This window comes from Ambystoma mexicanum, chromosome 4q (genome assembly GCF_040938575.1).
Source record: "Ambystoma mexicanum isolate Mex_15411 chromosome 4q, UKY_AmexF1_1, whole genome shotgun sequence".
Taxonomy (NCBI): Eukaryota; Metazoa; Chordata; class Amphibia; order Caudata; family Ambystomatidae; genus Ambystoma; species Ambystoma mexicanum.
In genome coordinates, this window is record NC_090928.1 from 1039704605 (window position 1) to 1039731452 (window position 26848).

The 26848-nt window shown below is 50.8% G+C and overlaps 1 protein-coding gene across 1 annotated transcript in view; it reads left to right on the plus strand.

Moving 5' to 3' along the window:
• Positions 1 to 26848, plus strand: part of IARS2 (isoleucyl-tRNA synthetase 2, mitochondrial) — a 1527005-nt gene that overhangs the window by 388969 nt on the left and 1111188 nt on the right. Inside the window, exons 10-11 of the mRNA XM_069608590.1 lie at positions 23380 to 23470; positions 23724 to 23875. Of these exons, the coding sequence (XP_069464691.1) occupies positions 23380 to 23470; positions 23724 to 23875 (243 nt within the window). The remainder of the gene's footprint in view (positions 1 to 23379; positions 23471 to 23723; positions 23876 to 26848) is intronic.

The window sequence follows — 26848 nt, forward strand, 5'->3', positions numbered from 1 at the left end:
CAGGTCAACAAAATGGCAGCTGAAGCCAAATAAGATGGCCGCTCGTCCAATACCTCCCCTAGGAATGGAGCAAGTTGAGGAACGAGTTACAAGGTGGAACTGGTGTCAACCAGGTACATGGTCTACAGTTTATCCATCAGCAGCGCAGGACAGGTTTCCCCTGCACCGCAGGCAGTGTTCCCCGGCCCCTGTAGCTGCCAGCTACTTTGTCAAGATCACCTGCCACCTCTTCAGCCTCCGAAGGCCGGTTCTTCTAAAGGTTCCTAGCACTGATTCGAACTTCCCAAATGGGGGCCATCCATCGGGATACTATCAGGGACATGCTCTCCCCGGTCACCCCACTGGCACCCATAGTCATGCCTCCTTTGACTCCGGCGCCACAGGCTCCAGCGCAGCCGCTGCCCCAGCCGGCTCCTCCGATTCTGGCTCCCTTGCCTCCCACAGTACAGGCGGTCCCACACCAGCCTCCACAGCAGCCACCGGCTCCGGTCTCCACACCGCAGCCCTTGGCGCCCAGTACTCCACCACCCGCTCCGGACCCTCTGAGCACCCTGGTTGACACGGACGAGGAGGACGACCCGACACACCATCCTCAGCCAGGGCCTTCCACGGACGCCTTGAAGGTTTGGCACAATATTTGGGCCTTCCTCAGACCGAGGTAGAGCAGCCCGAGGAGGGATTTTTGACAGAAGTCCTCACCCTAAGACCCCTACCAAAATGGGGATCCCGATGCAGAAAGATGTTGTTGCCCTAGCCAAGAAGCTGTGGCTCAAGACACTCGGCCCAACCTGTCAATCGGCACCTCGACGCCAGGATTAGGCAGATGGAGGGTGGATACACTCTTGTTTTTGGCACATCCTCAACCGCTTTATTCCGTGATCGCTGCTGCGTCACTCTACTCTAAGCCACAGTCGTCCTCGGCCACCTCGTCATCTGCGCTGCTAGGCAAGGAGAAGATCTTGGAGGCGTACGGGCAAAAGCAGTACTCCACCACCTCCTTGCACCTGCATCAAGCCAACGCGGGTGCCATCTTGCAGACTTCCTTCCGGAACTTCTGGGGCAGAGCCAAGCGCGCTTCAAGGCCGGCCTAGGAGAAGCCAGGCTGTTAGCACAGGACATCATGGAGTCCACCGTGGCCCACATCGATACCTCTGGCTGGGCCATCTGTATCGCCATGGATATAAGAAAGACTGCCTGACTCTGGGCTACTAAGTTTAACCCGACATCCAAGAACGCATATTGGACCTTCCATTCAAGGGCAGTGACCTCTTCCACTCGACCACGGATGAGAAATTGGATAAAAAGAGCAGGTTGCAAACCGCAATGTCTTTATCTATTCTTACAAAGGCCATGCCCAAGGCGTACACCCAGTCACATCAACGCTCTGACAAGGGGCGGGCGTTTGGTGGGTTCCGAGGCTTCCAAGAACGGAGGTCCAGACAACCTGACCGTTCTCTGAGTCGGCACTGGAGGTAACAACAAAAGGGGGGGGCAAGTTTCTTCCAATCCCCCTCCTCTGCAACAGCCTCAGAGGGAAAGAAGGCATGACACGCCCCTTCGGGTCCACGTGTCTCCAGTGGGGGGGCAGGCTTGCCTTTCATTTGCAATTTTGCCACCAGAACTTTTCAGACCCCTGGATCCTATCCATAGTCTCCATAGGGTACAGCCTACTGGTCCCTTCCTCTCCTCCCTCCCCTCCTCTCACACAGATTGGGACAGGAACTCTGTTGGCAGAGATCCAGTAGCTCGTCGAGAGCCAGGCTGTGGAAGAAGTCCCAACCTCCCAGCGAGGATTGGGCTTTTATTAAAGATTTTCACCATACAGAAGAACCAGGCTGGCCTGAGAGTTGTGTTGGACCTATCCACCCTCAACCTCTCCCTTCCTCTGGTTATGCCTTCTCATCGTGGAAACACTGGACAGGGGAGACTGGATGTTCTTCCTGGATCTGAAGTATCTACACGTCCCGATTTGGCAGCTGCATCGTTCCTTACTGCGGTTCAGGATCATGGGCTGCCATTTCCAATACAAGGTGCTACAGCTCCCACGGTATTTACCAGGTTAATTAATGAAGTGGCAGCCCTCCTCAGGGCCCAGGGCCACCACCTCTACCCATACCTGGACGTCTGGCTCCTCCCAGGCCACATCTCGGGAAGCGGTTCACCATACCTCTTCCGCACTGATTAACACACTCCACGACCTGGGGTTCACTATCAATCTCAAGAAGTCTCAGCTGCAACCCATGCAGAACCTGACCTTCCTGGGGCTCATCTGGGACACGAGCTCGGAGAGAGTCTTTCCCTTGGAGAACAAGATTGAGGCCATCAAGAGAGCCACTTCTCACTTCCTCTCCAGGGCAGTGACCTCGGCCTAGTGGTACCAACACCTGCTGGGGATAATGGTGGCGGTTCTGTTGGCCATACCCCACTCAAGATAAGGAGATTACAGCTGCACTTCGCAGCCTCATGGAACCAGGAGAAGGGCTCCCAAGCGGAACCAGTCAGCATTCCTCCTTTTCGCCACTCGGACCTCATTTGGTCTACAGACTGCAACCTGCGGCAGGGTGTTGGGGAGAATTCTCATAAATGGTTGATTTCCCTTACCTAAAGAGACCCCCAGCAGCTATGCTGGATTTCTAGGATTTCTTTTTTTTCACCTGGTAAGAGTGTGAGCCTTTTTTCCCACTCTTAAATGTGTTTTTCTGTGTGTATTTTCACTGTTTGTGTGATCTTGGGCACTGGAGCCTCACCTACTCCATGTGCACCACCTTTTGTGTGTATTAAACAGCACCTTCAGTGCAGTTACACAGGGTTGTCTTTGAGACTTCCCACTGACTCCATGTTTCTGGGGCTGACTACTGTCCCCCAGAAACAGGTAAAGTTAACTTTATATAGTCACTTTAAACCACAGACCCAGTACACCCCATCTTACATGGAGTATTGGAAAGGGTTAACTCTTATCCCTTTTTGTCTGTACCTCTTGGGGCATTGTTTCGCTCCCTTAACATTAAGACGTGGCTGGTGGCAGTGGTATCTACCCTTACTTTTCTACCGCTATTATCTTACATAACGTGGTAATGTTTTAGGCTATTATATTAGCCTCAAACATAAAACATATGTTTTATTTTGGCTCCGGCTGGGTTTAGTCGCAATTTCTTTTTGTTAGTCGTTCTCGTGTTTTTCTCTGCACGCCAAACTGGGGATGACTCCTTTGTGAGGGAGGGATCTTCAGACCCATGCCATGGGTTCCCTCTAACCCAAGTCGCACTCTTGTCTGATTGGCTAAGGGGACTGGCCTTGCCCGGCCAGCCACCCTGCTGTGTGATTGACAGCCAGGCTGTATGAATGGGGGAAAACTGCATAAAAAGCAGGTCTCTGGGACTGGAAGAGGAGAGTCGCCACTGGAACGAAAGAACCAACGAGGAACTGAAAGGAGGACTCCTACGACTGAACCGCCCAGTGAAGCCCTGCTGCAGGTCCGAATCTCCAAATCCGACGACAGAGAAGATCCTCCAGGAATCTTCTTCCCTTGAGCTAGTGGGACCAACCAGTTCACCCAAACTACAAGCCAGGACCCCTCCTCTGGTCGAATTCGCTGTACAGAGCTACAGTGGGCCGGATAGCCAGGAAGGTCGGACCCTGCTTGGGTTTTAAGGAGCGCACCTTTTTATTTGTTGTTTGGCCCTGCTGCTGGTTTCTTCCCCCGGTAGTGCAGGACCCTCCAGTCTTCCTAATTCTGATCAGTCCGACAGTCGCTTCAGGAACCGTGAGCCTGCAGGAACTACCAGGAACGTCTACCTCAGCAACAGCCCCCATTTTAAGGTACTGTTTAAATCCGGTTGTGCATTTCGCTCAGCCGCGGTGAACGTGTTTGAAATCTTTCTCCAATCCGAGAGCTTGTCCTTCTCTTCTCTTTGAACTAACTTTTCTACCAACCAACCTCGTCTGGAATCTGTGCCACGAACTTTACCGCGAACTACCCTGAACTGTGTGATCTTGAGCAAAAGACTTTTGACCTATTGACTTTGGCCCTAGGCCTTTTCTAGCTGATCTACTCACTTTAATCTCTCTTGTTCAACTGCTTAGAATACTTACCTGTTGGTTTTGCCTAATTTCTAATAACTTTGTCTTTCCCTCCCTTATAAATTGCTGGAGTGCCATTTTGCTCCCACTTCATTTTGTGAGCTTAACTTGTCTGGAATTTAAGGGAAGTGGTGTGGTGTATGTATGATTGTGATTTTGACCTTGCAAGAATAGTGAAATGTTATACAACTATTGAGTAAATAAATATATATTCTTTTACTTAGAAATCTTGAGTCAGTGTTTGCCTGAATCATAGTAATTGCTGTCCTTTGTCTAACTATTTGTACTGCTCAGTTACTCTTGAGATACGTCTGGCTGCTCCGCTACTGCTACCACTATAACTGTGTAGTTCAGGCTTGTACCAAAGGTGAACATGTACTGTCACTTGTAGTCTTAATTGTGTGTAGTGTTCCCAAAGGGTACTGCATATAATTCTGCCTAATACAGGGCAAGCACTTCCGGCAGCCGGCCCCTCAGGTCACCGTTACTACAGACTCCTCCCTAGAGGGCTGAGGAGCCACTCTGGACAGCCACAGCGTCCATGGAGTCTGGACTCTGCAGAAGCCCCACATCAATTGGCTGGAAGTGAAAGCAATATGGCTGGCTCTCAATTCCTTTCTCCCTCTTATAGAGGGCAAGGCAGTTCTTATCCAGGTGGACAGCGCCACCAGCATGTACTATGTCAACAAGCAGGGGGGTACCAGATCCCCTCCACTGCGCAACCTAGCCGTCAGCATGTGGGAGTGGACACGAGAAAAAAATCTACCTGACAACTGTCAACCTCCCGGGGGAGTCCAACCTGGAGGCGGACATGCTCAGCAGACTAGGGGTGGACAATTACGAGTGGCAATTGAACGACTTGGTACTGAAGATCTTCCTCAGGTGTGGGCATCGTCAAGTGGATCTGTTTTCCTCTGTTACGGATTTAAATCGGTGACACACACCTCAGCCTAGGATGTAGCGCTCAATGGAGATGCCTTTCTCTTTATTTTATGCGGATTCAATTTGAGATGGTACACAACTCGTCTCACACACCCTTTTTCAAATAGCCTGAGTCACCATGGACCATGCACCAAGCCGGTTGGTAAAAATGCAATATTTATTTATTTTTAAATTCAAAAGAAATCATACAATTTTTAATATGGGGCAGCAATCACCAGTGGGGTGATAATTACAATGAAAATGGAAGCAATGCACTTGCTTAACCTCCTCCAAGAACGTATACAAACCACAAGTGAGTAGGAGCACTTTTTGAATTAGGATAGATAGCACCCAAGTTAGGATTTCCCCCTGCACTGTTCCCTCAACCCACAATCAGAGTCTGAGTGGCTAGAAAGAAGCAGCAGGTAGTCAGGAATAAGAGGCAGCCAACAGATTCAAACTTCCCTCACAAAATAAGAGGAGAAATTGAGTTTAAATCCCTTTGCAATAGCATGAAATGGCACTCGAAATGGCAAATAATGAATGTGTGGTTAAAACTTTGAGGTAAATATGATTTCTCACAAAGGCAGTAATATATAAACACTAGCAATCACAAGGCAATGGATCACCATGAGCATACAATTCGAAAACGAGTGGAAAGTTTAAAACCTACTGCATCCGAATGACACGTGGGAAAATTGCATTTCTTTTCAATTCCCATTTAAAATTACCCAAACGGTTTTCTATAAAAACGGGTGAACTACTGAAAATCGCAATGCGGTTTTGGTCTGGGGGACAGATGTATATCACAGGGACAATATCAAAGTAAAAGAATGGTAGTAGCTAAAGATTTGAATGAGATTTTCGGGGTGGACTGGGGTTCAGCTATAGGAAAAATAGAGCAGTTAAAATGAAAACTTAATTATCTAGACTATATTGTTAAAGAGGAACACAGTAGGCTCCAAGGTTGATTTGCGAGGTCAACCTTATCACCCCAGTGCTCAACTTTAACTGGAAGTTAGTATGATTACTCAAAATATAAGTAAGGGCTTATGATTTACACCAGACAGAAATGAAAAGAGAGATGGCACTTGCACTTAGAAATCAAGGACAGGGTGCATGGATAATTCTAACAGTTTTAAAAAATTACCAGGGTATAAATAGGATTGCTTAGAGAGTCTAATACAGACAAAAGGGTCAAGATGGGGAGACTGTGTTTCTCTGTGATGGGGAGATACTGACATTCCACGCTTAGGTTTGGAATTTTGGAACAGCCAACTGGGTCTAGTCACCTTACGGCGGGCGCGCCTTACTGCAAACAGCTGGGCAATTCTGGTCACCGGATGGCAAGGACAGCTGGATGGCAGGGCTGCAGCGGCCATGCAATTAGTGGGCAGCAAGCTAGTCTCATTTCAGGATGCAAAAGGTAGCACAGCTTTTCCCTTTTTTAATGGGATTTTAGTGGGGTTTTTCTGGATCAATGGTCTTGCTGGAACAGGATCCGCAATGCTTTGGCCTTGTAGTGAAATCTGGAATCAGCAAGATAAATGGAGCACATCAGGAACGCAGCTGCAGGAAATTCACAAGAGTGTGTGTGTCTGGAGCTCTGCCAACCACTCTTATTTCTCCAGCATGGGGTCTGGCATGGATTCACATGCTCATGAATATTCCCCGTCGTCAGGCTGGGAATCCTCGGTAAAGAAAAAATCAGTATCGGTTTCGTTTCTGATCTGTCTTTCGTAGTAGTAACCAATCACTGATCTCTGCGTCATACTGACCACAGCCAATGACTGCCCTCTACCTAAGCCCCACCTCTGGCAGCCATCTTCAGATTTTTACCGCACGTTCAAGTGCGGCAATATGTCGGAGCGGACCATGAAGGACCGCCATCAACGTCTCGCCAACTGGCTGGAAGGGAAGAGCCCGTCAGGCGAGAAGAAGAAGTCTGAGCGGTCTTCTAAGACCTTTCGAGGGCGCCCCGGCGACGGGGGTCCAACAGAAGGCCAAGCACCGCGAGTCCGCTGGCACCGGGAGCGCCGAACGGTCGGGCTCTACGGGCGCCAGGCAGGGCGCATCCTCCCCGGCGCCATCAACCACGAGCCAACGCTCTGGCTCGGGTAAGAGGAAGGCCGAGCACCCGGCGAAGCTCCTGGAGAGACCCCGGTCGAGCTCGAAGGCCCCATCGGAGGGGGAGCGAGGCAGTGACCCTCCCCCCAAGGAGAAGGCGGTGAGCACACCTAAGATGGTGAAAGCCTTAATCCATCCGGCCAAGGCCTCTATCGAGACAGTTGCGGCGGCCCTGGCTCAGCCTGTGGGGGCTACACCAGTGGTGGCGACCTCGGGGCTCAGTCTCCCTGCCACCGCGGAGGGAGTCCTCTTTTATGCCCATCGACAGGACCCCTGTGAAACCTCCGGCGGAGAAGAAAAAGGGGGGGCAGGGGGTTGTCGTGGATTCGGCCTCAACCTCTGAGGAAGAGCTGATCGAAGTCTTAAGCCACGGCGTTGGCGTGGAAGAAGACCAGCCCGTCGGGAGGGACCCCGACGTAGGAGACGACGATAACGTCGAGGATGCCGACGAGGCTCCTGACCGCCCGTCGGACTCCCCTCAACCAGTGCCGCAAGACAACTCGGCGGCCATTTTGTTGGCTATACAGTCCTTATGCTCGGAGATGAGGACGAGACTGCCGTTACCACCAGCGGAGGAACCGCTCCCGACGGGGGACCCGGAGCCAGGCCCTTCTGGGAGCCCTCCCCCTAAGAGAAGAAGGATTCACCCTCCACCTCCTTTTCAGCCATCGCGCCCTGTTCAGCCCTCCTCCCCGTCCACGACACGTGGGGATGATACGGGGACTGACACGGCCACGACGGGTACAGACGACGAGGTTTACGACGAGGATCTGCCGTCGTCACCTCCCACCCGGGCTTCTCCGCCCGACGAGATTGGATCGTTTCACTCCATGATCGCCAGGGCATCCGAGCTTTTCCAGCTCTGCCCGGAAGAGAAGAAGGAAGGTTTCCTTTATCAACGGCGCGAGGCCAAGAGGAAGACGGTCCTCTCTGTACCTTTACTGGACGATATTTGGGATGAGAGCCTCGCCCTCCTCAAGAACCCATCCACAACGCCGGCTAGAAGGGATCGGTACGAGAAGAAGTACCGGGTCCCGGACGCGGCCCCCTTGTGCCTTTGGGCACAGCCGACCCCGGACTCGGTCGTCTTCGCGGCGGCCAGGAAGAAAGCGCGGGGGCGCGGCCTCTACATCGACCTCCCCGCCGGACGGCGAGGGAAAGAAATTAGATACGATGGGACGCAGAGTCATCTCGTCTGCAGCGACGACGATTAAGGCGGCCAACGCCTTGGCTATTGTAGCACGCTACGACAGGGAGTTGTGGTACAAACTATCCCCGCTGCTGGACTTCCTACCGGACGACAAGAGGGCGGAAGCCCTAGAGATTCTTGCAGGAAGGAGAGGTGGCGTCGGACCACGCCATTACGATTGCGACGGACATCGCTGACACTGGATTTCGCCAGTTGGGCAACGGCGTGTGCTTTAGGCGGCGTGGATGGCTCAAGCCTACTGACTTCCGTCAGGACGTGCAGACCAGAGTCTTGGACATGCCGTTCGACCGAAACAACCTGTTTGGGAAAACAGTGGACGATTCCCTTCAAGCCATCAAGGCGGACACGGAGACGGCCTGGGCTCTTGGGGTTCTCCAGCAACGGCGGCCGCCCTTTCGGAGTGGCGGAGGCAAACAGGGTGCCTCCAAAGGTTCCAGCGGCGGATTTTCCACCTAGCGTCAAGCGGCCCGTTCGTCGTCACAGGAAGCTTACAGGGGACGAGGCAAGTCAGGCGGACCCCGCCGTCGTCGCCAAGGAGGACAAGGCGGCAAAGGACTGAACCGGCCGTGGGGTCGGGCCCCCACCGAAGCACCCTGGTGGGAGGCCGGCTGGCGAGCTTCGTCAGCGTGTGGGAGTCCATCTCCACCGACCGTTGGGTGCTGGACGCCCTAGCTCCGGGTCACGCGCTCGAGTTTCTAAAGAGGTGCCCGCGCGTCCCCCCGGTGGCCAGGAAAGAACATCACGTCCCTCAACTTCTCTTGGAGGTAAAGGCGATGCTCAAGAAGGGCGCCATCGAGCTCGTCCCAAAGAGGCTTCGGGGCTCCGGAGTTTACTCAAGATACTTCCTCGTGAAGAAGAAGACTGGAGGATGGCGTCCCATCCTGGACCTACGACGACTGAACAAATTCATCAAGGCACAGACGTTTCGGATGGTCACCCTCCAACACGTCCTGGGTCAGCTGGAGGAGGGCGATTTACTGTCGTCGTTGGATTTGGAGGATGCCTACTTCCATATTCCAATCCTAAAGGGACACCGAAAGTTTCTCAGGTTCGTGGTCCGGGGGCGTCACTACCAGTTCAGAGCCCTTCCCTTCGGATTGAGGTCGGCACCCAGGGTGTTCACCAAGTGCCTCGCACCGGTGGCGGCGCAGCTGTGCCGAGAGGGGATCCACGTCTACCCCTACCTGGATGACTGGCTCATCCGAGCGAAGACGAAGGAGCTCGCCGTGGAGCACACGGCAAGGACCGTCCAACTACTCACGGACCTGGGATTCTCCATAAACTACGCCAAGTCCCACCTGGTGCCCGCGCAAGACACACTGTTTCTGGGAGCGAAGCTCGACACAGTGTCGCTTCTGGCCTCTCCGTCGGAGGAAAGGACAAGGGCCATCTTGGGCAAGGTGCAGCGGATGCTGGTCGCGGACGCGGCCAGGGTGAGGTCCATCAAGTCCCTCCTCGGGATGATGTCTTCTTGCATTTACCTCATCTGCCTGTGCAGGCTCCGGATGCGCCCGTTGCAGGAGTTCCTGGACGCGCGCTGGATCCATACGACGGGCAGCTTCGAGGAGAGGATCACACTCGACGAGAGTTTCCGACGAGCGATCCGGTGGTGGGGCACCCGCGCGCATCTGACGGCGGGCATGGACTTCCAGACCCCCGGCCACCAGGAGACAGTGACCACGGATGCCTCCCTGGAAGGGTGGGGAGCGCACACCGAAAATCTGCACGCGAGAGGCCTTTGGCTTCCGACGGAGAAGTCCCTCCATATCAACGTCCTGGAGCTCCGTGCAGTGTTTTGGGCCCTCAGGTCCTTTCTTCCGTCCCTCAAGGGCAAGGTGGTGAGGATCTTCACCGACAACACCACCACCATGTTCTACATCAGGAAGCAGGGCGGAACCAGGTCCCCAGCCCTGTCCAAGGAGGAGCAGGATCTGTGGCATTGGGCCGTCGCCCAAGGGATGTTTCTGCTGCCGTTTCATCTGGCAGGGATAAAAAAACACCATCGCCGACTCGCTCAGCAGAGAGCTGCGCTCGTGCCACGAGTGGGAACTACGACAGGATCTAGTGGACCGCCTCTTCCAACGGTGGGGCACACCCCAGATCGATCTGTTCGCGACGGCGACGAACTCCAAGTGCCGGAGGTTCGCCAGCAGGTTTCCCCAGCCGAGGAGCATGGGCGATGCTTTCTCGTTCCCCTGGGAGGGCCTGTTTCTATATGCGTTCCCTCCATTGCAATTGCTGATCCGGCTCATCAACCAGCTCAAGAGGTCACGGTGCAGGATGATCCTCGTCGCACCTGCGTGGCCGAGGCAGATATGGTTCCCGGACCTTCTGGACTTGTCAGCGTCCCCGTCAATCAAGCTGCCAGTGGACGCGGATCTTCTCTCCAGAGAAGGAGACGCCATCCTCCATCACGACCCGAAGTCGCTGAACTTGCAGGCCTGGCTCCTGCAGCGTTAGAGTTTGGAGGATACGACATACCGGCCGACTGCAGAGAGGTTCTTTCAAAGGCCAGGGCGTCCTCAACTCTTAAATGCTACGGACACAAATGGAAGAGGTTCTCTGTCTGGTGCCACGCACAGAAGATTAACCCTCTACGGATTACGGCTCCCCAGGTACTGCCGTACCTTCTGACGCTGGCCAAGGCTGGACTGGCGCACGCGTCTATCAAGATTCATCTTGCTGCGATCTCCCGATACACCAGGGGGGGCGGACGTCTTTGTGGTCTCATCGTCTGGTGAAAGAATTCATGAAGGGACTGTTCAGATCGTTCCCGCCGGTGAAGGCTCCGGCCCCGGCGTGGGAGCTCAACGTGGTGCTGACCAAGCTCATGGGACCTCCGTTCGAGCCTCTGCACTCGGCTCCATTGAATTTCTTGTCGTGGAAAACAGCGTTTCTTGTGGCCATCACCTCCGCACGAAGAGTGGGAGAGATCCAGGCCGTTTCCTGCAAGCCCCCGTACTTGACTTTTCACGACACGAGGGTAGTGCTCAGTACGCACCCCTCCTTCATGCCCAAGGTGCCGTCGGAATTCCACCTCAACGAACCCTTGGTGTTGCCTGTTTTCTTCCCGTCGCCTTCGTCGCCGGCCGAAAGGACTTTGCACTCGCTGGATGTGGCTAGAGCGCTGAAGTTTTACGTGGACCGCACGAAGTGTTTTCGGAAGACATCACAACTTTTTGTGATCTTTGGACCTGTCAATCAGGGGAAGGCGCTCTCAAAGGCTTCCATTTCTAGATGGCTCTCTGGCTGTATCATGTACTGTCATCGGTTGGCAAACCGACCGCTGCCTGGCCGTCCGAGAGCCCATTCCACCAGAGCGATCGCAGCTACCACGGCGTTCCTATCTGGTGTGCCCTTGCTGGACATCTGCAGGGCTGCTACGTGGAGGTCGACGCACACCTTCACGAAATTCTACTGCGTCGACCGGGATTCCAGGGAGGAGTCCAGGGTCGGCCAAGCAGTGCTGCGCAATCTGTTCGCCTAAGGTGAGCCTGGTGAGGAGGTAAGATTTGCTTAGTGTTGAGTTTGATGTAATGCTTAATGTTGAGCCTTTGCCACCTCCCGTGGTTGTGCATGTGTGTACTGCTATGTATTCTTTATTCATGAGCATGTGAATCCATGCCAGACCCCATGCTGGAGAAGGAACAAGTTACTTACCTGTAACTGTTGTTCTCCAGCATGGGTCTGGCAGGGATTCACATGCGAACCCTCCCGCCTACCCCTCTGCGGCTCTTCACTTGGTCATACTGCCACTTCACGTGCTACCAAATCTGAAGATGGCTGCCAGAGGCGGGGCTTAGGTAGAGGGCAGTCATTGGCTGTGGTCAGTATGACGCAGAGATCAGTGATTGGTTACTACTACGAAAGACAGATCAGAAACGAAACTGATACTGATTTTTTCTTTACCGAGGATTCCCAGCCTGACGACAGGGAATATTCATGAGCATGTGAATCCATGCCAGACCCATGCTGGAGAAAAACAGTTACAGGTAAGTAACTTGTTCCTTATAGGGCATGGTGACATCACAGAAGTATTGGTGGGCAGAACTGAGCTAGTCCTACCTCCAAGAAGCGGATAGGACAATCAATGTTGGTTGCCTCCTCGAGGAAGAGTCCCCGTTTATGAGGTTGCCTTTTATGAGGTAAAAAGCCAAACCACAGTCCTTTTTGCCAAAAATCAGTCATAACCTAATTTACACATTTATCCATTTGTGGCACTTTACCAAATCACATGGGCAGATTACATATTGTATGTAGAGCATGGCATTCTACTCCTTACGGTTGTGGGACCTTGTTTCGATCTGCTACCAGTTATTTGGGCTTTTCAGTGAGAATTATATTACTTAAAATTCTATAACTTTGTACATGGGTGTGGAGTATCATTAGGGATGCAAGTATTAAAATGTGCAACGGCATCATGGATACTTTCCTTATAATACCCAATTCTCTGCTATTTCTATTCCCCATGTGTCAGTGAAGTCTGACGTCTTAAATGAAAGCCGATAAAATCACATTTAAACTTAACTTTTCACATTTTTGCAAAGTCCTGTGGCAAAGATAAAAGTCTTACAAGTTTTATTTATAAAATAGTCTTGGGAAACAAATGTTCAGTATTGTTCCCCATATACGGGCATAGCTTCCAGGGTTTGTCATGGAGTTTTTCTTTGAAACGTCTAGTAGAAGTCACAGGGAGGTGTGATTTTCTTTTTCGCACATCCATGTCCTAGAAGTTCCATTGTGAGATGGCTCAGGCCAGACCCTAGTCTGATTAGTATGTGAAGTTTATTTGTCCTGGTCAGTCAAAGTTTTCCAACCTAGCAATTATCAGCAAGGTGTCCTGGAAGTTTATGGTGGTTCCCTTTTGGGGGAAGCCTTGGCTCTGACCAACAGTAATAACCTGTTTTGGGAGCTTAAAAAATCCAGCCAATGCAGTTTAACAGTTTTATTTTCTTTTATTTTGTCCTGAATCAAAACAAGTCTGTTGAATAAAGCAGCCCATATATGTTTCCCCAGCAACTAATCCCTTTACATTGCTAGGCACGGACAAGCTTTCATTCAACATTGTAGTTTTTAAAACAGTCATTTTTGTTCCTCTTGTTTGTAAAAGCCCATTCTGACACATGTGGTGATATCTGGCATATTCCTTTCAAATTCGGTTTTGCTCTTCCGTGTGGATTCCCACATGGTTTTGTAGCTGTAGTCAGTTTGTTTTACACAACCGTCTCTACAAGGCAAAAGTCTTCATGAAATTGACATGTGCACAGAAAGCTATGATTTTCTTTTCAAGCAGTGATTTTTGACATTTTGTAGCAAAATTTAAGCGTTTTTTCCTGTGTAGCTGAAGGAAAGCTTTTGTTGATTTTCTCGGGTTTGGCTGGCACAGCCTGTTTTTCAGGAATATGGCTCTTTTCTGATGGAGCAAAATGTAAATATGGCTGGGCAACATAGGGTCTTTTTGATACAGTAGGGAGAAATGGCATTAGAGCGGCATAATTTTAAAGGTGAAATATTCCCTTTTTCAATGGCAAGTTTGGGCTTTCGCTGCTTTTTCACTCCATTTCTTTAAGACAAACAAGAACACACCCTTGTAGCCTTTCTCGGGGTGCTCCCTGTTCCATCTTGCCCAATGGCACTTGCCAAAACAGTGCATCCATCCTTTTATCACTGCAAAACGCAGTTTGGGTGCAATGGTGCTCACAGGAGCCAGCACAGCCATTTAGTGATGTGGGGGAAGTACTGCTGAGTGAGTAAATATATCCCACACCTCTGAGGACAAAAGGAAATTCCAGCAGTTCGCCTCCTGGCAGGGGCAGGGCTCCGGCTCCCTGGGCGACTCATTCCAGATACGATGGAACGACATGATGGCATACGCCTTCCCGCCCACACCCCTGGTCCACAGGGTGATCTGAAAGATAAAAGAATCCTGTCACCTCAGCATCATTTTGATAGCTCCATGGTGGCCGGCGAGACTGTGGTTTTCCGAGCTACTCAGCCTATCGGACAGGCCACCCATTCACCTACCGCTTGGCCCAGCTATGCTCCTGGCCCAGCAAGGGTTCTGGCTACTCCACCCCACTCCTCACAAACTAGCCTTTGGAGCGTGGTTCCTGAGCAGGTCATGCTGAAATACTGGAACCTATCTCAGGCTAACCTAGAGATCATCCAGGGTGCTAGAAGCAAGGCTACTTGAAGCCAATATAAGAGTAAATGTTCTAGATTCTGTCATTGGGCCGACTCTAGGGAGATCGACCCTCTTAAGTGCACCTTGGATGGCATGCTCTCCTTCTCAGCACACCTCACCCACTGTTACGCTCACCTGGCTCCCACAGGGGCGTCTGTCGGACCCGGACAGCTGCGGTCTCCACCCACGTGATGCGTAGTGCAGCGATGACTGACTGGATCTGCCCTCCTAATCTTGTCTGCTTAACCGGTAGAAATATTCTCCTGCAAGTGGAGAGATGGATGTAGCCCCTTGTGGATTCAAATGATGGCACCCCCACAGTCCTCCCCAACTAATCCCCTCCGAAATGCCCTCACAGCAATCTCACCTTATATTCTTGAAAGATGAGCTCTCCATCCTGTGTGGATTTGCATGGGCGCTTCGATTCCAGTTACTTCACTGGTTTGATGGCTCGGGAGAGTTCCGGAGAGTATTGATTCTGAGGTTCCTGGTGAGGACCAGTAAGTATTAAGTTCATAGAGTTCAATCTGTCCGATGTTCACTCTTGTTCCCCCATTCCTTTCTTGTCTTACAGCTGGCTCGTGAAAAGATGCTCTTGTGGCAGCTGGTGGCGCTCAGGTAAGAGTCTGTATTACCCGGCGCTGTCCGGTAAATGTTGCACGAGGAAAACGTGTTGTTTTGTCTCTCTTTACAGATGCGGCACGTGAAAATCTGTAGAGTCACAAAAGGATGCCTCCGGTGGTAAATCAGCTAAGTCTATGGTGGTAAGAATTATATTTGTTGGTTCCCTCGGCTCACCTTGTGGTTTTCTTTTGTCTCCTAGGTTCCCGAAGTTCGGCGGAGAAATGATGGAGGCAGCGCCGACCCGAAGGATGCTGTGAAGACTGGTGAGTATGGCGCGGCGCTGCAGCTGGAGGTGCGGTGCGTGCAGAAATGATGTTCTTTACAGGTCCGGAGACGAGATGGATCCAGAATCAGGCGAGGAATAGAAATAAGTTTGTTTTCTAACCTTGTGCCTTTCTTTCCTCTTTGTTTTAGGAGCTCTGGATTCGAGGCGGTCGTGGCATAAGACTAGATGCAGGCTGCAGGCACGGTGAGTGTTACGCTGCTGGATGCAGAATAACGCGAAGCGTGTGTTGCTGGTCTGACGTGGTTTAAATAGCCTCAAAAGTAGTCCCAGGTAAGAAGTCCCTAGAACCACACCCGAGCAAAAAATAGTCCCTGTAGAAAAATAGTCCCTTTCAGGCTTCATGTTGGATTGGAGTCATTTGCAGCATGGTCTGCCTGAGGTAAGTAATGACTATGAGCCTGGCGCCTAAGGCCCTAGCCGGGGCTGCTGAGGTTTTGCTAAATGTTTAGATGCCTCTCCCGGGGCTGATGGGCTTGGTACGGATGCCTGGGGGTAGGCATCATGACACCCACTCCGGCGTACAGGTGGACATATGCTGCACCTATCTGGCAGCCATTGGGGCTTACAGGAATTCAGAGGAGGGCCTTTTCTCCTCCTCAACTTGGTGGTCAAGCGACATCTAGCACACCTCCACAGGCTCTACCCGCCTATAAAGAAACCACACCTGGTGTGGGACCTCTGTCTGACTCACTGATGTAATCAGCACTTAACGCCATCAGCAGTTGGATATCATCCACCTTGTTAGTGAACTGTACCCCCATTCTTTCTAATCAATCGCATATGTGTCAATTCCAGACCCTAGAGGGCCGGAAGAAGTCCAAAGAATAATATGGACAATGGATAGGCGAATATCTTGTGGCTGTAACGCTCACCTGATTCTCGCAGAGGCGCTGGTCTTGACTGGGCGACTACCGTATCTTCAAAGGTGATGTGCAGCACCCGGTTGGCTCTTTGGGCTGGACCTCTGTGCACTGTATGCCTGACGTGTAGAGTAAGATGTCTGCAGATAGAAAATATGGGGTTAATGAACTGGGGTTATTGGGGTGTCCCTATCTCTTTCCTCTTCTCCTCTCCTGTAGACCCCCAAAGGTTAACGCTCTCACCTTAGGTAAGTGAATGCCGAGCTCTCCATCTGCCTCGGGGCAGGGTGCTGTAATCAGTTTCTTCACTGGATAGGTAGCGCAGGCCTCTTGACTTCAGAGGACTGCTGTCCGTCGTTTACTGCACGAACGGTAAGTTTCGAGTAACTCAAATGTCTTTAAAGTCTTTAACAATGATGTCTCTTGTTTTGCAGGGTTCCGGCGATGGCGGATGACGGGCTGAAGTGAGTTGAAGATGGAGCCCGTGTGAGGAATAGAAGCGCCTGGAAGCACGTAAGTAAGCGCTTGTTGCCAGCTTCACGATGCGCTCTAACTGTCTTTTTATTTTGCAGGTGCAAGTTCGGAGCAGCTGCAGGGTGCCGGAATACCCACTGGGTTAGATGTGGAAAGGAGTATTGGCACGTGAGTATTAAAGTTCCCCAATGTCTTTAAACGCACCTTGTTTTGTCTTTCAGATGCGGGGTGCAGCGCCGACGGCCTCCGGAGCGTGCAAAGAGTTGGTAAGCTTTTGTCTTTCAGATGCCGGAATGCAGTGTGAAGACCTCCGGAGCGCACGAAGAGTAGGTAAGCCTTTGCCTTTCAGATGCCGGAATGCTAACCTGTTCTTTCTTGTCTTTATAGGTGTTGCTGAAGACTGGATTCAGGATGGTAAGCCTTTTTCCTTAGGCCCAGGACCGGATACAGAAGACACGATGAGCGTTCTGCTGCAGAGGGTGCAGAATAACGCAAAGCAAGATTCATCCACCGGGTGTGGTTTAAATAGCCTCCTGTAGTGCTTAGGTGTCTCCTTCCACAGCCACGCCTAGGTAAGAAAAGAGTTCCTGCCTTCCAGAGGAGTTCCAGTGTTCTGAATCTAGGGAGTGGCTCCAGCCCCACCCAACAGGAAAAGTAGTTCCAAACAGAAGAGGATCAGAGGCTCAACTGGCAGGCAAGTAAGCAGCATGGTCTGCTGCAGGTAAGTCCACCCAAGCATTATGAGCCCGGCGCTTCCAGCGCTGGGACTGGGCATATTTATGAGCCTGGTGCCACTGGCGCCAGGACTGGGTCCAAAAGGTCCCAATTGGGACTGGTTGGCACTCGGAACCTGGGTTATGGATCTGCTTCCAAGGGAGTTGGGAAAACCCTGACCTTTTGGAAGCAGAGATCATGACAGTGGCACAGCCTTTTTAGGGTGCTAGCCACGCTTACCACATTAAGTGCTACAAAGCTATGTTCGTCCTGAATTCCCATAAGGAATCATTGTAGGCTCTGCCCACCCCAGAACTTAAGTTAATAGCCATTTGCTGTAATTTCAAAAGTGCATGGTAGAAAACTATCCCTGCCACAAGCCCATCCTGGACACATTGTATTTGTAACCCAAAAGTTACATTAAGAACATATGATGATGCAAAGTATTCTAACTGCACTTCATTTTAAGGTTCTATGTGCAGTTGTAAAAATACAGGAACTCCATGAAGAGAGACCGTCTCTCTGCACTCATAGTCTTATGGACTGATGAATCTCCCAATAAAAATGAGGTCAAAGCAAGTGAAGTAAAGCGTAAGGCTTTACTGACCTACAAGAAATCAGGCCAGGAGTCAAAACAAAGCATAAAGAAACAGTGTAACATAGAAGTCTAAGAAAGGACGGGGGCGTGGCTTGCAGCCAATGGAATAGGTCGTCTGGACAGACCTCTCCTGCCGGATCCTGTGAAGATCCGTCTGTGTAGCAAGCACTAATGCAGGAATATCGTTACAAACTGGTGGAAAACGTTGGGGAATACCACAGAAGTGCCCAGCTGTGAGAAGAGGAGCAACGAGGCAATCGGAGGAGGGTTGCGAGGTGTGACGGTGCAGTCAGCTAGCAGCGCCTTTGTTAAATATGGCGGCTGTGGCAATGGAGTGAGAGCGCAAATGATGCAGCGGCTCTGAAGCTGTGAAGTGCTGGGGACACGTTTGCAGAGTTGCGGCGGTGCATACGAGGAGGCGGTTGCTGGGGGAGCAGTCGAGGCTCCTCTGCAGAGGCGGACGGCTATACGGCCGTCGGAGTGTCCGGACTGGTGGAGGAGGGAAGAGAGCGGCCGGACCCCTAGGGGCTCCACACAGCTGCGTCCTTGGGGATCCCGGCCTCCTCGGAGGGACACTGGGGAGCAGGGACACCAGTTGTGTCCTTAAGTCGCCATGCAAAGTGGGCTGGAGAAGCACCCTGGGGGAGGAGACCTGGGCCACTGGGTAAAACTCTGCTGCCCTACGAGCGCTCCGAAATCCTTGTGTACAGGAGGTGGAACGTGGGCACTGAACCGAAGAGACCCAGACCGCGAGCTGAAATATTGATATCCAGGCCGAGCCCTGCAGTCCTCGTGTATAGAGGAGTGCGGGCGTGCCCCACACAACAGGGATTAAGACCACTGGCTTAATGAGAAAGGCAGCCCTAGGGATCCTCAGGCTATTGGACACCCACAAGACCTATGAATGGGAGAGCTCATTCAGCATGAGAATAAAGGCTACATGGGGACAACGGAAGGTAGCCCTTGAGCTCCACATGTAATGGGTGATTGCACACTAGCAGCAGACCATTTGAGACACTGGAGGCACAGATAGCACCATTCTGTTGATCCTCCAAGCCAAGGCAACAGACTGGGGGACAGTGGCCATACTTGGCGCAGGGTCCCAAACCGGCTAAGGCAAAAGCCCAAGTGTGCATGGCCTGTGTGCGGGGATGTGGAAGGCACGGCTCTGAGGTTGGCATATGGGACAGAGAAAGAGTCGGTGGTGGCAGGGTGCACCACTTTAATTGCTACATACATGAGAACCCCCTGTTAGCGCTCACCCACAACTGCTGCATGGATATCCAAGCCTGGATACCCAAGTATAGGGCCGGGGGCGGGAAGAGGCCGCGACCAAGCTCTAGGAACTTTGCAGACTCAATGCCTCCCAAGTCAGCTCTGTGAAACCAAGCCAATCTATGTGGACGGCTTTAACAAAACCAAGCTACAGCCCCCTGGCAGCAATATGGAACCAGCGCAGGGGAAATGGTGTGAGACTATGGAGCTTCATAACCAGGTGATGCAGGCAATAGCAGCATTTAAAGCCTCTTTGTGCACGCAGATCGCGGCAGTGCAAGTAAAGGTCGGCCTGCTGCGCCAGGATGTGCTAAACTTAGCAGATCGCACTGCCACCCTGGAGACCCAATCAAAGGAAAACACGGGAGCGCTTTGAGACACGGGCGGATGTCCACATTCTGCAACCGGTCACCCTGCTGGAAAACTGTGGAAAAGCAGAAGGGCGTGCCAGGAGGAATAAGATACGCATAGTAGGTTTCCCATAGGGGGAGGAGGGTGCTGACCCTATGTCTTACATTGAGAACATGTTACTTGAGGTGATTGGGTCCGAAAACCTCTCGCATGGTTTCACTATCGAGAGGGCACACAGAGCCCTGCCCAGAGTTCCCCCCTCTGCAAACCCCCCAGACCCCCCACCAGGAGCACCGCAGAGGCCGACCGTTTATTGCCAAGGTCCTGAATGACAAGGATTGGGAGAAAATATTGGCATACTCCAGACAAGGGGGGTGAATTTAAAAGGGCATCAGCGGACTTGGCAGTCTATCCTAACTACACCTTCCAAGTCCAGAAAAACAGAGCGCAATTCACACCGGCAAAGGCAAGGCTCTGTGAGGCAGGTCTGAAGTATATGCTGATTTATCCGGCGCGGCTCAAAATCATACATAAGAGCAAGACTTGGTTCTTTGACCTCCCAGAGGAAGCACAAGCATAGACGGACAGGGAGAAGATTTGCCCTGGTATTAGAGGGAGACAATGCCGGTAATTGACGTAAAGTAAGCTCCACACAACCTGTGGTCAGGAGCATCTAGAGCAGCTGGACTGGCTTGAGGCGAGACGTAGTGCTCCCAGGTACATCGACGCTGGATGGACATTCTATGGCAGTGGAGTATTTGAAGTGGAATTTTCCCTGGAACACACTTTGGGCGCGAAATATACTAGACCGGCCCCACCAGCTAGGACCCTGCAGACACTCTTCGACTCCTTTGCCTTGGTTGATGCCTGGAGAGCTCTACACTTGGATACAAGGCATTACACGTACAAGTCTGCGCCACATGCGGTGCCCACGAGAATAGATTACTTTTTTATAGGATGTGAACTTGCACCCCTCATCGCGAATGCACAGTACAAAGTCAGAGTTTTGTCGGATCATGCACCGCTTAGTTTGCAGTGGCAATAAGTGCCCTCTAGAGCCCCAAACCCTACTTGGCGGCTCAGGAGTGAGTCACTGCAAGACCACCACATTCCAAGATTGCCTTAAATATGGTATCACTGATTATGTTCTGCATAACAAGGGAAGTGTCCCAGGTGCAGGGACGTTTTGGAGGCGCTGATGGTGCCATAGCAGGATCAAATGGCGTCCAAGCAAGCAAGCATGAGCAGGGATTTGTCCCCCACCGTGGAGAGCTTGAGGCAATTAGAACAATCCCATGAGAAGCTACCAGCTCTCGGATATCAAGGACCCATATAGAGAACATGCTGGATGAGATGGCACTTCCAGTGTTGCACCAGGAGGTGCAGGATAGCTCAGACACACCCATCTCCCTAGAAGATATACTTAGCACGATTGTGACCCTGCCGACGGCAAGACACCAGGATCAGATGGACTTCCTGGTGAGTTCTATAAAGAATACACTCAGGAACTGTTAGGGATTACAATTAGCATGGATAAATCAGCCTTGTTTCCCCTGGCGGGACTGGGCGGGTTAGATGCTGGGGAGTTGCCTGCACTAGCTCTACGATGGAAAATTACCACGTTCAGGTATTTGGGTGTTAGCGTGTATCATGAACGTGCGATGGAACATGCACAAAATACTCTGATGGACCTGGAGGGCATTCAGAGTTCTATCAAGTTTTGGACTAGCCTGCCCCTTTCACTGATGCGAAGGGCAACTCTGCTGAAGATGGTGGTGCTGACCAGGCGTCTGCACTTTTTTGTAAATGCCCCGTTCCAAATACTAAAATTCTTCTTTAAAACTTTAGTTGGTATTTGTATAGGGTTCCTGTGGCAAAACGTGAGGAATTGAATAGTGTTATCACTATTGCATAGGCCGCATGCTGAGGGCGTCATCAAAGTTCTACAGTTTGAACTATACTATGTGGCAGCGCAGTTGCAGTTTGTAGTAGACTGGCTGGCAGATGACTCTACCCCAGATACCTTGATTCTGTAGCCTATAGGGTTGCGTTATTACATGAACGAATTGGTGTGGATCAGGAAACCCTGGGGGAGGCCGATGGCCACACTTAGGAGTCCCTAGGTGTGAAAATGTGGGAAAGAGCTTTGGCGGCAATGGGGCTTGCAGACCCAATCTCAGAGCAAATTCTGCTGGCCTCGGTAGTAGCACCTTCAACACAAAGCAGGAGGAGTGTACGCACTAGATGGGAAACCTGCGGTTTGGCCACGATAAGGGACCTATTGCAAGATCTGTCTTTTGTACCCTTTGCAGAGTTGATGGGATGCACCGGACTGCATAACAGGCAATACCTGTTACATAGCACAATCAAAAGGGAATTAATGCGCAGGTGGCCCACATATAGTGAACTGATGGGGAAATGTGCGGTGGTAGATGTCCTGTATGACGTAGCTAAAGGATCGCGTATCGCGGCTATATGATCTTTTACTGACTAATGGGTCTCCCTCCCCTCTACGGATACGGGGTTAATGGGAGGAAGACTTGGGGGGCAGGGTTTATAGATACACAATGGGAACAGGTGCTGGGATATCACAAATGAGTGTAGAGGAACGCAAGACTGCAGCTCATACAGCTGCTGGTGATACATAGGGCATATAGGACCCCTCAAGGGATCTTGTGGTTCTCGGGTGCTGCGGAACAAGTTTGCCCTTGGTGTAAGGCGAGTGGCACAGGCTTGTTGCATATGTTTTGGGCATGCCTTGTGGGATTATACTGGCAGATGGTGGCGAGTAGAATGCATAGAGGGGGTTTGAGTCTGGATGTGCTTTCCTCAGGGGCATGTTTACTGGGCGGCTTTCCATACCCTTAGGGTACAAGACATGGGCATAAGATGAAAGATTTGGCATGTATCCTAGCTAAATGTAGAATAGCCATGGCGTGGAAATCCCCTCAGGGCCCAGCAGTGGAGGATTGGTGGCGGGATCTGAAACGGTGGGCAACGGTGGAAACAATGGCATGGAAGAGGCTGGCATGGAGCAGTCTGGGTGAGGCCACTACGGGCATCGGGGCATGGGAGACTTTGTTACATTCATTGTTTGTGGCGGAAGTCACTGAAGGAGGGGAGACGGATCAAGTTGGATAGTGAATCTAAGAGTTTTTACATGTTGCACAGCTTACCTTTTCGCAATTTTGGTAGACACTATACAAGTGCTTTAGTGGTGGGGAGGTGGGGAGGTGGGATAGAGGGGAAGGTGGGGAGGGAGGGAGTTGGGGGTAAGATGTAAGCAATGTTAAATGTAACTGACTATGTGGATCTGGTGACATACTGCTGTTTGGAATATTAAAAACAATATATATATATATATATATATATATATATATATATATATTTTAAAGTCTATGAAAGGAAATCTTTCCTAACAATAGTAAATAAAAGCATGCTGCCTGCTTTGCCACAAGGTTTAAGCAGATGTGTTAATGTTAGTTACTACCATCTGGACCGCTAGAGTGATATTTGACACATTTCTATTCTCTTATTCCTTCTGCATCTAATTTAGCCCCTTCCCTCAGCCCTAGCTCGTCTTGCTGTTTTTATTCATCTTACACTATGAGGGACCAGTGTCCTGTAACAAAACTGGCAAAGTATGCAAACTAAATACTGCATTTCTTTTTCTAGGATTGTCTGGTGGATGAAAATGGCATTTTTACAGAATCAGCAGGCGTTGAACTTCAAAATAGACCAGTGCTCAGTGAAGGAAACGAAAGAGGTTAGTTTTTGCTGCCTAGTTATGTCTCAAATTTCCAAGAATCTGACTGATGCACCATGAGCTGCCTAAGTGTACTTCTAGCTGTCTTTTGACAGTGCTTTCATGAAAAAAATCATTCGTCATAATATACATCTCTTTATTTCATTTTTCTATCTTGGCATATAAAAGAATGTGTAAGTGTTCATAGGGGTGGAGCAGGAATGTTGTTGTTTATCAGACTCTTTACTAATCCGCATTTTTCAATATTACTCAGTTATTCAGATGCTTAAGGCCTCAAATAGTCTGCTGAAGGAAGAAGCGTTTGAGCATAGTTATCCCTATGATTGGAGGACAAAGAAACCTGTGATTATTCGAGCCAGCAAACAGTGGTTTATAAATACAGCAAGTCTGAAGCCTAACGCCCAGGTAAAACTATATAGGTTTTTCTTGCAATTGTGATTTTGTCTAGATGCTGCAATCAAAGTCAAAATGTATAAATGTTTGGTCCTGATGAAGATTTCTTGAACAGGCTGGCCTTCTAGATCACAGTATGAGAATCAAATGTGTCATTGTTATTACAAAATATCATGTTTTAGTAGCATTCACAAAAGAATTTGTTTGTAAATGAGGTCACTTAAATTCTTCTAAATACATTCCCTACGTAACCCTCATGAAAGTTCACTATTTATCCACCCTACAGTTCAATTTATGGACCTATTTTTATACTTGGTGCCACTTACCCCTTTATTGATGGGTATTTCGTCACAATAAATGGGACTGGAGTACCTGAAGGCATGTCCACCCCACACAGCGACACATCCTTCTTCCTCACTGCCTTTTCCCTGCATCAATCATATCTGCTCTCTGACAGAAATTGATTCCTGAGCATATATAGCCTTTTTCATTTTCTAAGGTTCTATATGACATTCTTGAGCTCCCTTAGTGTTGTCAAATATGAGCTTTTAAATAAATGCTTGTCAACCAACGTACGGCTCCTGGCTCTGGGCCCAGTCAACCCAACAAAACACTGGGCACAAATGGTGCTGAGGGATCCAGACAAAGGAGGAAGTGAAGGAGAGAAGCTACCCTTGGGTACCAACAGGACTGTGTAGGACAGAGGGCCCAGCGTACCCGGCTGACCCAAACTACCCCGGACATTCACAGCCACAGTTCTCAAAACTACATATAGTGTCAACCAATCCCCATTTGTTGCAAAGTGACTTATTGGCCTCCACAGATTATGGGAATAGAAAACTAAGATCTGAGGTTATTACATCTATAAAGGATATACATGGAACTGAGAGGGGCCTAAATGAAAAAATAATTGTCAGCCAGAAACATATGGTTGGGAGATTGCAGGATTTAGAGGAGACTGAAGGAAAAGTTAAAGTAAACATTCTTGGAGAAATGGAGGAGCTAAGCGATAACCAACAATGCACTGTCCAAAGAGCACAAATCCACTAGAGCCTTACAAAACAACTTGTATGAGTGTGCGCGCAGAACACTTGCTGCAAGTACTGTGTATAGTAGGTTTTAAATATATAAAGGCACTTAAGATCGAGTAAGGACCTGCTCCATCAGACCTTAACTTCATGGCCACAGGATGACAGGCACTCAGGACTGGCTTCCAGGACACTTCCTGTTAAGAAAAGCAGTTGCCCAATGTCCTCTCATAGCTACGGGAAGTGGTTGCCTGCCCAGGTCCTTTCTTGATCAGACCTTGAATCAGCACAGCAGCCTTTGGATCTTGCGAAGAGTTGCAGCAGCAGAACTACTTCCTCCTGATGGATTCAGGATTCCCCCCCAGAAATACTCCAAGCTTCTGGCACAGAGGTAAGTGAGGGGTCTTCTGTTAGGCACACATCCCCTATTCACTCAGGCTGAACTAGGCTCAGTCAGCCAATCACACACTAGTTCATTCATCATGCAGCACCCAACCAGGCTCACAGGCATTCAGACCATTCACCCAAAACCAGAGACTCAAAACAGTGGATGTGTATTGGTGGCATCTCCCAGCCATTCAGAGCACACACTGCATTCACTCCAGTTTCAGACAAGGCTGGCGCAGCCATTGACACACAACCAAAACCAGACACCCACAACACTGGATGTGAATTGACTCCCCTTTCCATTAATTCATGTCCCACCCCTTGGGTGTACCCAAAACAAGCAGTCCCTGAGAAGGCTCCTACTAATATAGCAGGGGCAACTCCAGAGCCATATATGGTCCTTCCACTCAACATCCAATCATGGGAGAAGGGCAAACCAAGTCCGGGTTTCTCAGGACTTTTATAAGAGGGAAATTCAGAAAGCTAGGTGGCTTACAGTAGCCATCTTGCCTTTGTTCAGGAATCCATTGATTCCTATAGCAGGGCCTGGGTATCCAAAAATGGAGGAGCCCCAGAGTCACTGTTGCTGCCACCTGCCCATACCCTGCTCTGTGGGCAACAGTCGCAGTACCCCTACCCATGGGTGCCATAGGGGTATCCCATGGGTCTTGCTCAAATCAATAGTAATAATGAAGAGCAGCGCGGCCGGAGGCCCTGACTGGATTCCTGTGGCAGAATAACATACAGAAAAACACATACAGGGAAGTAGTGGGACAAGGGCGAGGAGGCCCTGTCCCTCCAAAGCATTTCCAACATAGCATTCTGCTCCTTAGGTTAGGGCTCAACTTACTTGGGCTGCCCTTCCCTCACCAGTTCGGGGCACTCTCCTTTCTTCTGCGGAACATCCCCGGACCTAGGGGCGGAGGAGGTGAGGTCGGCTGCACTCCCCCTCCAGTCTTCCTCCACCTGATGCTGAGGCAGAGCTATGCTCCGCCTCCTCTCCAATAGGGGCCAGGTCCATGATGCTGGGGCAGGCCTGTGGACCCCCCCTCACCCTCTCTCTGATGGAGGCCTTTTTCTAACTGATACCAGGGCAGGTCTGTGCTGTACTTCTCGGCGATAGCCGGAAGATCACTGGTCTCCCTCCCCTGGCTACCGGCCACCCGGCTTTCATCTTCTGTCACCTCGCCACCCCCCACACCCCCAAGGATGGAGGAGGCAAGGCCGGCTGCTCTCCGCCTCTCACAGTCTGCTTCTATCTCAAGCCGAGGCAGACCTCAGCTCCACCTCCTCTCTGCTTTAGCCTGGTGCCGGGCATGCCTGTGCTTTGCACCTCCCACCCCACGCCCCCCACACTCCCCTCCGACAGAGGCATGTTTCCATCTGATGCTGGGGCAGGCCCGTGCTGTTCTTTTGCTCTGGTGGGAGCCAGCGAATCACCGGCCATTCTCACCTTCTCTGCCTCAGCTAGCAGCTGCCTGGCTTCTATCTTCTATCACCTCGTCGCCTGGTATGCTGCTGTCGATCACTGTTGCGTCGCCTCTGTCTTTGCCGTGTCTGCTATTTTGGC